Below are 13,061 nucleotides of genomic sequence, written 5' to 3'. Positions count from 1 at the left end.
TGTATTTTCTCTTCCACCCTACCTACCTTGTGTCCAGATGTGCATTTGATCCGTTCCTCTATAACTCGGCCTTTCCATTCTTATCGTTCTGTGGCATGTGGCGGGGGGAACATCCCCTGTAATGCGAGCACTCAGGGCCAACACATATGCTGTCTTACGAGTTTGCTCCAAGACATAAAGAAGAAAAAATTGTTTCCTTATTGTCGGCAGCATATGTAACAGGCCACATTCCTCTTCCCATGTTTCTCCTCGGTCCCAACAGGGGCGTCTGTCCCCTCTGTGGAACCCCACTCATCAAAGTAGATGGGCCCTGATTTGAATTACAGCCTGCTTTGAGAGGAACTCTAAACAGGGGTAATCAGACCCAACCAAGTTAGCATTTAATATGGGGCTTTTGGACCTCAGCTGTAATGGCCTCCAAGGTCTTTTTTTAACCAGAGCGTCACACACAAATGGCAAACAGACATCCTTCAGCCCCCCTCATCCAGCACTCGTAACGCTTAGCGGCCGTGACACCGAACGGGCAGGCATATTGCTTCCACTTGGCCGTCGTGCAGGCCTGGAAAAAATTGTATTTGGCTGGAGGAGAACGGCACATTTTCACGTCCAGAGAAAACCTCCATGAGACAGTGGAAAATCAGATGAGACATTTAGTGAATGAAAGGTACATATGATTTCCCATCATGCTTTGTGTTTTTGCTTCAATATATGCTTCATATATTCTATGTCCTATAAAGCATAACACCTCTAAATGTAATGAGAGTGCATTGATTCGGCTGCTTTTTGGCTTTTCGCAGAAACACTAGCTTCCTTTCTTACCATGAAAAAAATGCTTGATGATAAAACTCAATCTGGTCTTTATTACTGTGCATTTAATGGGCTGTATCAAATGAACTTTCAAAGCCTTTTTCATCTTCCCTTTCATTTGGCAAATGAGAAAATATTTTGCTTTAATGCAGCCATGCGCACTTATGGCCCTTGCCCCCGTGGCTAAGAATAACACGGCTGCACACGTAGAGACACGGCAGCGCATGCGGTGCCATTTATTAAGAGCTTATAGCAGGCGGAGTAAAGCATGTTGTTAGCTCAGACTCCGTAATCAAAGTTCACAGAGGGGAGGCCGGTGCATAGCATGAATGCACTGTGGCTTATAGACGCTCTTAAGAAAGGCTACGAGCATGGGGTATGCACAAACACATGTGGATGGCATCAGCTAGTGTTAGGGTGGCCACGTTGGCCCTTCAAATTGAGAGCATAATGCTACAGTCATGTCTGTCTGCCCAAAAACAAACCTGTGTGTGTGTGTGTGTGTGTGTGTGTGTACAAATGGCAGTTAAAACCACCAAACTTTGTCTTAACTTGCTGTCCTTTTATTTTATCGCCCACTTACCATTAGTTTCCTGTTTGCCTGGGTTTTTTGTTGTCGCAGCCAGAGAATGCATATCAAAGGTTCTCCCAAAGCCATCTGGCCCCCTCTACTGATCCCTAGAAAAGTGCAGCGGCGTCCAAACCAAAAAATGAGAAGAAAAGAAATTCCCTCTGGCTCCCTTTGTCCTCTGTGTTAGAGAAAAGTAAATGTCCCCTCCCAGTAGGACACTTGACAATGCCATGAGCTGGAAGACAGGGGGATTACTGTCTTTCCTCAGTGGCTTGACTGGCTTTTCATTAAGCACTTGAGGAGAAAGCTGTGATGCAGAATCGCTCTGTTGATCCAAGCTGCTCCTCATCTCCTGTGCTCCTTTTGTGCATCTCAAAGAGGGAGAGAAATCAGCACTAATGCTCTGAACTTGGGTGACTCCTCACCAGGAGCACCTTTAAATGCCTCTAACTGCACGCTTGTGTTTCATCCGGCACGATAGGCCAGCTGTTTCAAAGTCTAAAATCAATCCAGTTTGAACTCTTCTACTGCAAGTAGTGGCCCACACTGCTCTGTCTGTTGACTATTTCTCGTGGTCGAGCATGTCGAATGTGGTACAGTAATAGCCTCCGACAGTGATGCAAACATAAGCATGTTCCGCCCGTGAAAATCTCCCTCATTAGATCCAAGATGTCAAGTAAATTGTGGTCAGAGCAAACACAGGCACAGATGTGATTTAATCCTGCAGAGAGAAAAATTGGAGGCCTCATTCTCAGCTCTAATGCCTCTTCCAGATGCCCCCGAGTCACTCCTTCTCTCCCCCATCTTCATTTATCTTCACCTCTTTCTTTCTTTGATGTGCAGGTTCTTCAGGAGGAGACGGCGATTCCGGGTAGCGACCTGAACCTTATGTATCTGAGTTCGCGGGCGTCTGGCTACCGGCCAGTGCTCAAGGTGACCATGACCCAAGCCACTATCCCCTTTAACCTCATGAAGGTGCATCTGATGGTGGCAGTGGTGGGACGTCTCTTTCAGAAGTGGTTCCCTGCAGAACCCAACCTGTCCTACACCTTCATCTGGGATAAAACAGATGCATACAACCAAAGAGTTTATGGCCTATCAGAGGCTGTGGGTGAGTAAACACGCAGAGATCAGAGATTTTTTTTTTTTTTACTTTTCTATATTGAAAGCACAATTAAATGTGAAAACTTTTTCACTTTAATCCAGTTATATTTTTTGTAAGATTCTGTTAATTGAGTGTAAATTGATGTAGCATCACACCTTTGCTGAAAACTCAAATTTTTTTCAAAACTGCCTCACAATTAACAGCATTTTTTTACATCTTTACTAATATTTAATATTAAATCAGCAAGTGTTGTTGAGCTTGTAAACAACAACCTCACTATCACATACTGTTTTTCTAGATGCACAGAGTAGAGGAATAATATAATTACCCTCTGTAGAAAGCCTGAATTTGTTACATGCAAGAATGTAGATGTGCTTAATGGCCCGTGCCACAATGACAGTTGTTGCATTATGGGATGTCTCCTTAAATATACCTATGCAAATAGGAGCTGTAAATGTAAAACAAAGCAGATGATTAAGGCCAACAATAGCAAAGGAAGCAATTTTTTTCCTCTGAAAGATTTTTTCACTGTGGCATTTTTTATGCTGACTGTATTTTGTAGCTTGTATGATTACCCATCAGCAAAACCACAGAGAACAACATGCTTCGTTCTGTTTTGAGGAAGGTCAAGGCGAATCTGTGGCTTTGTTTTTCACTTAAGTATTGAGAAAGACGGCCTGCTGCTGATGACAGTGCCTCAGTTTATTTTCAGCTGATGATGTGGCAGGCAGTAGGCCAGACTAAACTAGACATGCTTTTCAGTGCCTTACATAAACAAACTCACAAGATGTTGAACCACAAAAGACATGATTTTTCACCAAGTCAGGAATGCATTCTGCCTTTACAAAGTGAACTGTGTAAAATTGTAAATAGTTTAGCTAGGTCTCACGAGTATTGATTGGCTTTCACCTTCTCATCAGGCTTTGCTTTGCCAATTGCATTAAGCAGGTAATTTTTTTGCCCAACAAATAGCAGTGCGCTTATTGATTCTCTCTGGGGGACATAAGGTCGCTTTCTTAATGTGATCGGCTGAAAACAGTTATAAATTTAAAACGATTTGCACCTGGTGAAGCGCAGATCTGTTATGAGATTTACCAAAGTTATGATAGAGACACTGCAGTGTTCAGGCAGGCTGCAGTAAAGATGACTTGATATTGTGTAGGACATCTGATTAGGCCCTGGGAATGAGTGTGGTTTATCAGCCCAATGTTTATATGATGATTTATCTGCATGCCACTTAATGTGGGGTTTAGACTTAGTCTGTATTGATTACTTTCTCAAGCAGTTCTCAAGACTTGTATTTGCATACACGAATAACACCAATCTGTCTCTCTACAGTGTCTGTGGGATTTGAGTATGAGTCCTGTTTGGATCTGATCTTGTGGGAGAAAAGAACAGCCATCCTCCAAGGTTATGAACTCGACGCCTCGAACATGGGAGGATGGACCCTAGACAAACACCACATTTTAGATGTTCAGAATGGTAAGCCCACCTCTGACCTTCTTTAATGAATAACACAAAAATATCGCACTCCTACACTGGGTTTAATATGCACAGCACCATAAGTCACATTGATCTTGGCAATCAGCTGAAATCATGTGTTTACCCACACACTCCTAAATATCAACAAAAATCAATTAAAATACACTTGCGTTACCTCTCCTTCACCATCTAGAAGTGTTCCATTATCTGCCTGTTAGAAGTTATTAACATGACACAGGTATAAAACCTTTAATAAGGAGTAAATGACTGCTCATTAGTGTCATTGCTGTTAAATGGCGTTGATGAAGTGGAGCTATAGCGGCACAGCGTTCTTTTTGTCAGAGATGGGCAGTATTTTAAATAAATGTATTTAAAATACATATTTAATTACTTTTGAGTATTTTATCATTTGTATTTTGCCGGACAAAAAAAATAAAATGTAATTTGTAATTAAATAATTTGAGAGACAGTATTTTGTATTTGAAATACTAAAATTAAATAAAATACTTAAAAATAAATAAAATACTTAATCAAGTAGGTCATTTTGAATCATATGACATCCTGTTGGATCCATAGGCGGAGTCTTAAAGGGATATTTCACCTAAAAATGAAAATTCTGTTATTAATTACTCACCCTCGTGTTGTTCCACTCCTGTAAGACCTTCGTTCATCTTCGGAACATAAATGAAGATATTTTTGATGAAATCCGAGAGCTTTCTGTCCCTCTACAGTCAGCCATGCAACTTACACATTCAGGGTCTAGAACGGTAGGAAAGACATCAAGTAATCCATGTCATTAAGTACATTATTAAGTAATCCAGTTTTATGAAGCGACGTGAGTGCTTTGTTTACGCAAAAAAACATAATTTACCACTTTATTTACGAAAATATTATCCAAACACGTGTCGTGGAAACTCTAGTGAACACTCACTCATGTGCGTTGTGTTGACGCACAAGTCTTCAATCACGTGAACACAACACAAATGCATTGGGATGCTCTCATGAACGCACAATGCAGATCAATATTTTCATAAAGTTGTCAATTATATTTTTTGTGCAAACAAAGCATTCGGCAGTACATTGAGGGTTGTAATCTAAAGCGTTACCAAATAATGTTCTTTTTAGCAACGTCATATGACCCCTTTAACAATGTCTTTCCTACCGTTCTGGGCTTTGAATGTGTAAGTTGCGTTGCTGCCTATGGAGGAACAGAAAGCTCTCAGATTTCATCAAAAATATCTTAATTTTTGTTAAGAAGAGGAACGAAAGTCTTTACAGGTATAAAATACAACATGAGGGTGAGTAATTAATGACAGAATTTCCATTTTTGGGTGAACTATCCCTTTAATTCACCCATGGTTCCATCTTCCAACTAAAAAAAAAACAATGAAAGAAGCTGTTTTGGTTGCTTAATCGCTTGCAAATATAAGATTGTTAGGTCATACATACCCCGTAATATTAGAATAGGTACCCTTAGTTTATAAATACTTACAGTAGAAATAATTATTACTCCTTTATTCCCAAACTTCGCATATTGTTACCTTATACCTACACGGAGGTACTGAATAGGTACACTGTAATTACAAAAAAGTTACGCTGTAAATTCTGTTTACTTAGGCAGTACATTGAGGGTTGTAATCTAAAGCGTTACCAAATAATGTTCTTTTTAGCAACGTCATATGACCCCTTTAACAATGTCTTTCCTACCGTTCTGGGCTTTGAATGTGTAAGTTGCGTTGCTGCATATGGAGGAACAGAAAGCTCTCAGATTTCATCAAAAATATCTTAATTTTTGTTAAGAAGAGGAACGAAAGTCTTTACAGGTATAAAATACAACATGAGGGTGAGTAATTAATGACAGAATTTCCATTTTTGGGTGAACTATCCCTTTAATTCACCCATGGTTCCATCTTCCAACTAAAAAAAAAACAATGAAAGAAGCTGTTTTGGTGCTCAGTGCAAACTGTCTAAGTATGTACTAAAATATATACTATCAGGTGTTGCTCACTGAATGTTATTACAGGACAGAAGGAAAAGCTGTGCTGCTCTACAACTTTGCTTGCTAGCTGAGAAGTGACATTAGCTTGCTAGCTAAAGTTAGCTACTTGTTTCAATGGACAAAATTAAATTTTTTAAGGGGCTTTATGAAAGAATTTTCAGGTATAAATCGCTTCTTATTGCCAATGTGTGAACAGCATGTAATGAAACTTTAAAAATGAGAGCCTGTAGGCTAATTTTTTATGTGAAGGACTCAGGGCAGTTTCACTGGGAAAATCCAAGGGAAACTTTCATAACAGTGTAATTTTAATGAACCTCATCTGTTGACATGATGTCAGTGAATCACATTGGCCATCACTCGCTCGCATTACTATGGAGTGTGCGCAAGAGCATGAGCAATAAATTGCTGGCCATAGCTCACTTAACGACCATCGGTGTCGCTAATAACAAGGGTTTCTGAATTCTATATAGAGCCCTTTAACAGCTAAATATCAGCATTTTTAGGAGTTAATCTTTACTGTTGACAGTGAAATAGCTTGAAGCATCCTCTTGAGTAGGACTAGGTGGTATGACAATACAGTTTTGCAGGACTGCTTAATTTTTGACACGCTGATAAAGAAACGATAAAGGAACATAAACGATAAAGTCTAGTGTTAGGGTTAAAGCATATGTTGTTTATAAGTTGTTCAAAGAGGGGAAAGCACTTCTCTTTCTTTTATATGTGTATCTAACTCCAGTATTACTAAATGTAATGGCAGTGTCCCTTGCACTTCAAATGATATTGTTTGTATTTTCAAATTACAAATTACTTCCATTTTAATTAAATATATTTCTCACACAAGTATTTTGTATTTTAAATTAAATACATTTGATGAGCAAGTATTTGTAATTTGTAACAATATACTTTTTGATGTATTTGTGCTCATCTCTGCTTATTGTCTCAGGCATGCCAATGAAGAGACATTTGACATTTCCATGTGAGTGACCTTCACCCAGACGAAGCAGTCTGGAGTGCTCTCTGCAGCAAACATTTATGGCCACGTGTCATTGGGGAGAGACTGCCTTGATGAATTCTTAAGGAGTCTCTCATCCCTCATCTTGGCTTTAAAAGGGTGATCAGCAGAGTTTGTCCCCATGTATCTTGCTTAAAGGTTGAACCTGTTTATCCTTGAGCCCTTTCATGGGGACATGATGAGCTGCTCTTAGATCATAGTTTCCATAGCCTTGTAATTATACAGTAGTTCTCCTCACCTTTACGACGGTAAATGTCTGTTGTGAGCTCCTACTGAAACTGAAACGTTTTCCATTTTGCTACCATTTTGAAATGGCTAGTCATTCTTAAGGCAGTTGTTCACCAAAAAAATTACATTTTGTCATCTTGTACTCACCTTCATGTTGTTCCAGGCCAGTATTATTTTCTTTCTTCCAGGAGATAATAGGATGAAGATCAACAGACCAATGTTTGTTAATGACTAAAAATCTTCCCCTCCACTGCTCTTAAATATAATATGACAGATGTTTGATCCATGCGACTTTAGTTTATTTCAGAGCTTCAGCAGAGGGGAAGATTAGCAATAAATAGTCGTTTAAATTTTGGTCTTCTTGTATGGTATTTCTTCACGTGTCTTGGAAAATATATATATAGAGAGAGAGAGACAGAGAGAGCACAATGATTTCACAGCAGTATGTGAGATCTGACAGAGAAAAAGAGCTGATTTTAGTGAGTGGAATAAAGTGAGTGGAAGCTCTGTTCCTCACTGGGACAGCCGCAGACAGTGATGGGCAGCTGGGAGCAAGTGAATCCATGTGGGCAGGTCATAAATTACCCAATGAAGTGGAATCTGATGGAGGTATGTGAGCAGGCCCAGTCCAACATAATGATTGTGGAAATGAACTCTCTGGAGTGAAACACAGTGGGCATTGAGGAATTGTGCTAGTCAGTTTAACTAAATCCGAGAGGGAGTGTAATACAGATTATAGATACAGTATGTGTTTAACATGGATACAATCATTAATAAATCAACTTAAGGCCCTGTTCTCCATTTCTTCTGTCAGGGTTATCAGACTGTTGGTTTAAAAACAGAGTAAAATGAAATTAATTGAAACAAAGTAAACAAACTATAACAAAAATAAAACTAAAAACAAAGGTTGAGAAGCTAACTGAGACAAAATAACCAACAAAAATAAATAATGATTTGAGCAGTCATCAAGCACTCCTCACATGTCAGAATAATCTGACCTGTCTGTCTGTCTGTCTGTCTGTCTGTCTGTGTGGGAGAACACATCCCACAGGCAATATGGCATGATGAGATGCCAGTAATATTTTCTTATTCTGACACAAATGAATTCGCAGTGACTGCAAGTAAATGGCAGAATACTCTTTATTGTGTTAGAAACAATTAACTTTCATTTAACTTTTGTACAATAGGCTCTCGATTTTATGAGTGCACAGGCATGTCATTGCTTTGCTTTGTGTATTTAAATGTTTTTTACAAAAAAAAATTGTAAACGTAATGCTGCACTTTCTTCGCATTCAGAGGGGGAAAAAATTAGCCAACTAACTAGATGGCCATAATTTCAGCTCTAGTTGTCCAGACCCTCTTTTTGTTGTTGTTGGCATCTTGAGTGACACTAAGCCCTCTTTTACTTCAGCTGTCCGTACAGATTCCAACCGTCTTTCATCTCCTCTCCATGCCTGCTGCCCTCGCTTCGTCCCTGACCCGCCTCTACCCACCAGCCCCTATACCTCCTGATCCCTAGCATATCCAACTGCCTGGTTAGTGAGGTGCCTGTCCCACCAAGAGTATCCCAGAATACACTGCTACAGGCCATTCAAGCTCTGTTGGATGTCATTGTTTCATGATTGTGGATCCTTAGATCCACAGTTCAAGCCCCATATTCAGTGCACTCCACTGAGTGTCTAGTGTGTGTATGTGAGCGAGAGTCAGATTTCTAATAATAATAATAATAATTAGTAATAATAATCATCATCATCATGATGTGTTGTTATTGTTAACTAAAACTATTTAAAGTCAATTAGTTAAGTGGAATACTGAAAATACAAAATATAAATAGATGAAAAACGAAGATTGAAAAATGAAAATAAATGTTCATGTTTTTAAAAAAATTGCTAACTAAAACTGACAAAAAAACACATTAAAATGACAAAAGCACATGATAAAAGCTTTAAAAACATAAAATTAAGCATGAAAATTATAAAAACACTAATTCAAAATATGAATACATTTTATAATATTGTAATACTAATTATAAAATAATAATAATAATGTTGTTGTTGTTGCCATTATAGCATTTTAGGTAAACACTTTTTTTTTTTTTAGGTAAACAGTGTACAGTATTTAGTACAAGGAGTCTCCCATCACTCTTTCAGAGAAGCACACTGCCATTTGAGACCACTTATTACTGTCAGTAGTCTCAAAATGGCTGCAATGGCCTAATAGAAATTAATAGTAGCTATCCAGGTCCATAAATGTTGAACGTTTAGTGTGTGCGGCAAGGGAGCTACAACGTATGTAATTGTAAGTGTCCAACTGAAATGTGTGCAGCTCCAAGCTTTAGGCCTGAGAGTCATTCAATGTATCTATATTCTTGTCTAGTTATAATGAAAGGAACAGAGTAATAAGACCTACAGTAATGTCCTCTGGGGTTTGGTTAAGTGTAGGAGTGTTTGTTTGCATTAGCTTCCCGTCTCTGGTGACCTCACCCTGTCACCACACTTTTCATGCTGTCTCACGGGGAAAACACATGCATGCTTACATCCAGACAACGCCCAGCCACAGACTAAAACACAAACTCGTAATATTTTACCGTCCTCCATCTGTTCACATTCACAGCCTTTTCCAAAGAAACTGAGAAACTAACTTTCGATCTAATAATGATAAATAATTAATATTTTGTGTAATTTATGGTGTTTAAATCATACCTGTAAATCATACCTTTGATGGCTTTTTTTTCCATATTGCCTCAGTATAATGCCTGTAATAATGTAGTGTTTAAGGCTATAATTAACGTCTATAATTCTGCTGCTCCACAAGCGCCACCTTCTGGCAAAGAGTGAATTTGCATATTCACTTGTATTCATATTTTAAGCAGAACAGTGTTGTAAATGTTAACTGGCATGTCAACAAGAAAAATTCTAAATTCAACATAAATAATTGTCAGGAAGTTAAATAAAATAAAAAATATCTAGGGTAAGGGGACCTACCATAATGCTGTTGCCCAGGGGCCTCTGGAAGCAGACACATGCACAGCTGTGTAGGAAAACTTTGCCAGTTATACCGTTTAGCGGTCATTATACAAAAGTATGTGACCGCACAATTCGGTGATTGAATAATCAAAATCAAGTATTCCAGAGAGCTGTGTAATAAATATTTATACAGTATTTGCACTGGCATATAGACTGGAGCTGATTTTTATATTGCCGCTCAATTGGACAGACTTGCAAGTCTCAAATGCCTCACTTGATGTGAATTTGCACTGGTCGTCTCGTGTCCATGAAATCCACAAGATTTTAGGGTGTCCCATTTGTTTTTTAGACTTCAGAAAGGTGCTCACTTAGTGCCACTTAGCAGCTATTATATGCTCAGTGTGGATGAGGACAGCAGGATCTCTCACACAGCAAATGTAGTATATGTACATTTATTAAATTTCCATATATGAAATATATTGCCATATGAAGTATATATGACATATATCAAAACATATATGTGCATATAACAACATATAACATTTAGAACAATTTCATATATTAACGTGTCATATGTGTCATATATTACATTTCTGTATCCGATCTTACTGTGCATACATCATAGTGGTTAGTTAGTCTTTAATTTATTAGTCATCTCCTATGAAGATTCTCAAGCAGGCAGATGAGTTAAACAGATTCCCTAAACCGACTGAAAACAGGGTGTTTCAGTGCGGTGAGTATTTTTTCTTTTCTTTTACAGTAATGCCAAGCACCCTCCCTTTCTCCCTCCCTCTGTCTTGACCTGTGGGCTCTGATAAGGCTTGGAAAGTCTGTACATAGTCTGTACACATACCACAGCCAGCACAGGCTCCAGTCAGGCGTGCTATCTTAAAGAGTTAATTCACACAATCCCCTTGCTTATGGAGAGCTCTCCCACTTCACTACCACCTGCTGCCTTAATGTGCATATATATATATGTGTGTGTGTGTTCCACTCTAACCTTCTTTACCACGCGCATACACACATACACATGAAAGCATTTTGACTCCATCTTTCCATCCTCTCAGTCTCTTTTTCATTTTTTACCTGAAGGCCGCTGCACCCACGTCTTCCTCTCACCTCACACACACAAGCGCTCACACACTCCGACACAGCAAATTCAGCCATGCTAGACTATACTGCCCTTTCTAAATCCCACTGAGTTCAGCTTTAGTCATGTGCAGGCATGTAATGCAACTTTGAATCTGGCTGCATGAGCCAAGCACAACTCGCGCTCTGATGTGGACCACCACAGCCTGCGGGGCTTACCTGCATCCTCTCTCACTCTCTCTCACCATCTCAGCCTCTGATTCCTTTCATCTGCCCTTATCAACCTCTGTCAGTGCTCAGCCACTGTACCTCCCCTCCTTCCACCTAACAGCAGGAGGTCAGGGAGAGAGATTCAGACACCTCTCTTAGGGACTGCAATTACTTCCAGTCAGGAAATCTTCAAAGACAGAGTGTGTGATTGAGGGAAAACATGTTCGCAGATTTGCTCCTTGTTTTTTGTGCTGTGCTACATGTGTGCTACAGACACTCTGGACCAAGAAAAAAAAATAGCATCCCCTGCTTATTACTAGTTTTGTCCTGACTCCAAACACACTGTTTTCCCATTATTCAAATTGACTTTGGACCTGTCGGGAAGAAGTTACTTCATGAAATATTAATGACAAAAAAACGGCAGAGAGATGTGAGAAATGAACACACAGAAAAGGCAAAATGATTAAATTAAATTGATTTTGGTAATACTCAATGACCACTAATCGCACTCTCTCTACACATACACACCCTCACGCGCTTCACCTAACACACCTAACCCGGCTCCGCAAAGATTTATGGCTGCTTTTCCATACAGCTTTTATATATTTTTCAAATTAGCTGACACCGTGGCTATGACTGCGAAGAAAAACAAATCCTTTGAGAAATGATGTATTACTTCAAAATACCAAAGGCCTGGAATCGAAAGTTCAGAAACCCAATACATAAAGTACTTTTTTATATATAAACAATGCGACACAGTTTCAGTCTAATACAATTCTTATTTAAATATATCTCGCAAATATTTGCAGTGTTATCAGATTCTAACAAAAGAGAGGAAAAAATAAGCATTGTCTGAAGACAGAGAGATTGAAGGAGAGTTGTTGAGACAAAAGAAGTGGAGTAGAAGATAAGCCATTAAATGGTGCGCTTAGAGAAAGAAAAGGAGGCAGTGACAGATGGTTTGTGAGGCGTAAATGGAAGAAAATTGAGTAGACTACAGCTCCAGCACTATAATCTCATCCAGTTTCTGACCCAGCATAAACACAGCAGCTATGAACTCCAATTCAGCCTTTTATTGGCAAATCACTGCTTTCCACTCATAACCTGTCCCCCTTTGTCGGATTTTTATATAAACACACGTCATGCATATCAAAGGAACATGTACACACAATCATTATGAGCTGAGGGCTGTCTCTCTGCATACCTGAATGAATAATCCAGCACGTCCCACATCGTGTGCCGTTTTCAATTTGGGGGCCGTCATAATCTGTATATATGTAATTGAAGACATTCATTGTTGTGCGTGTGGGTGTACGTACATCCGCTCGTACTATTTTTTCCAAGCCCTCGTACGGTAGATCAAACAGGTGCGGTGTGGGTTTCATTACTGTAATGCGACCGCAAGTAATTTGCGTGAAAGAGCGACCAGTACGCATGGCTCCGATTAGCCATTGAAAATGTGTTTTTGTATACATGTGTGTGTGTGTGTATATCTGAAGCGACCTCCCTCGGAGAAGCTTGGTTTGAAGTCAAGGTCGTGGGTCTCTCCCAGGGCCAACGAGCCTCCATTGACCAATTTGTCTTTGTTAGTG

General features: G+C 39.3%; 1 protein-coding gene across 13 annotated transcripts in view; it reads left to right on the top strand.

The window, feature by feature from the left end:
* Positions 1-13,061, top strand: part of LOC107737101 (teneurin-3) — a 318,045-nt gene that overhangs the window by 279,344 nt on the left and 25,640 nt on the right. For all 13 annotated transcript variants that reach the window (XM_016548517.1, XM_016548522.1, XM_016548525.1 and 10 more), the window contains 2 exons: positions 2,222-2,489; positions 3,822-3,965. In XM_016548517.1, the coding sequence (XP_016404003.1) occupies positions 2,222-2,489; positions 3,822-3,965 (412 nt within the window). The remainder of the gene's footprint in view (positions 1-2,221; positions 2,490-3,821; positions 3,966-13,061) is intronic.

This window comes from Sinocyclocheilus rhinocerous, unplaced genomic scaffold, assembly GCF_001515625.1.
Source record: "Sinocyclocheilus rhinocerous isolate Xijiao unplaced genomic scaffold, SAMN03320098_v1.1 scaffold344, whole genome shotgun sequence".
Taxonomy (NCBI): Eukaryota; Metazoa; Chordata; class Actinopteri; order Cypriniformes; family Cyprinidae; genus Sinocyclocheilus; species Sinocyclocheilus rhinocerous.
Note: the sequence above shows the minus strand (reverse complement) of the source record. Positions and strands in the feature narration are given on the sequence as shown.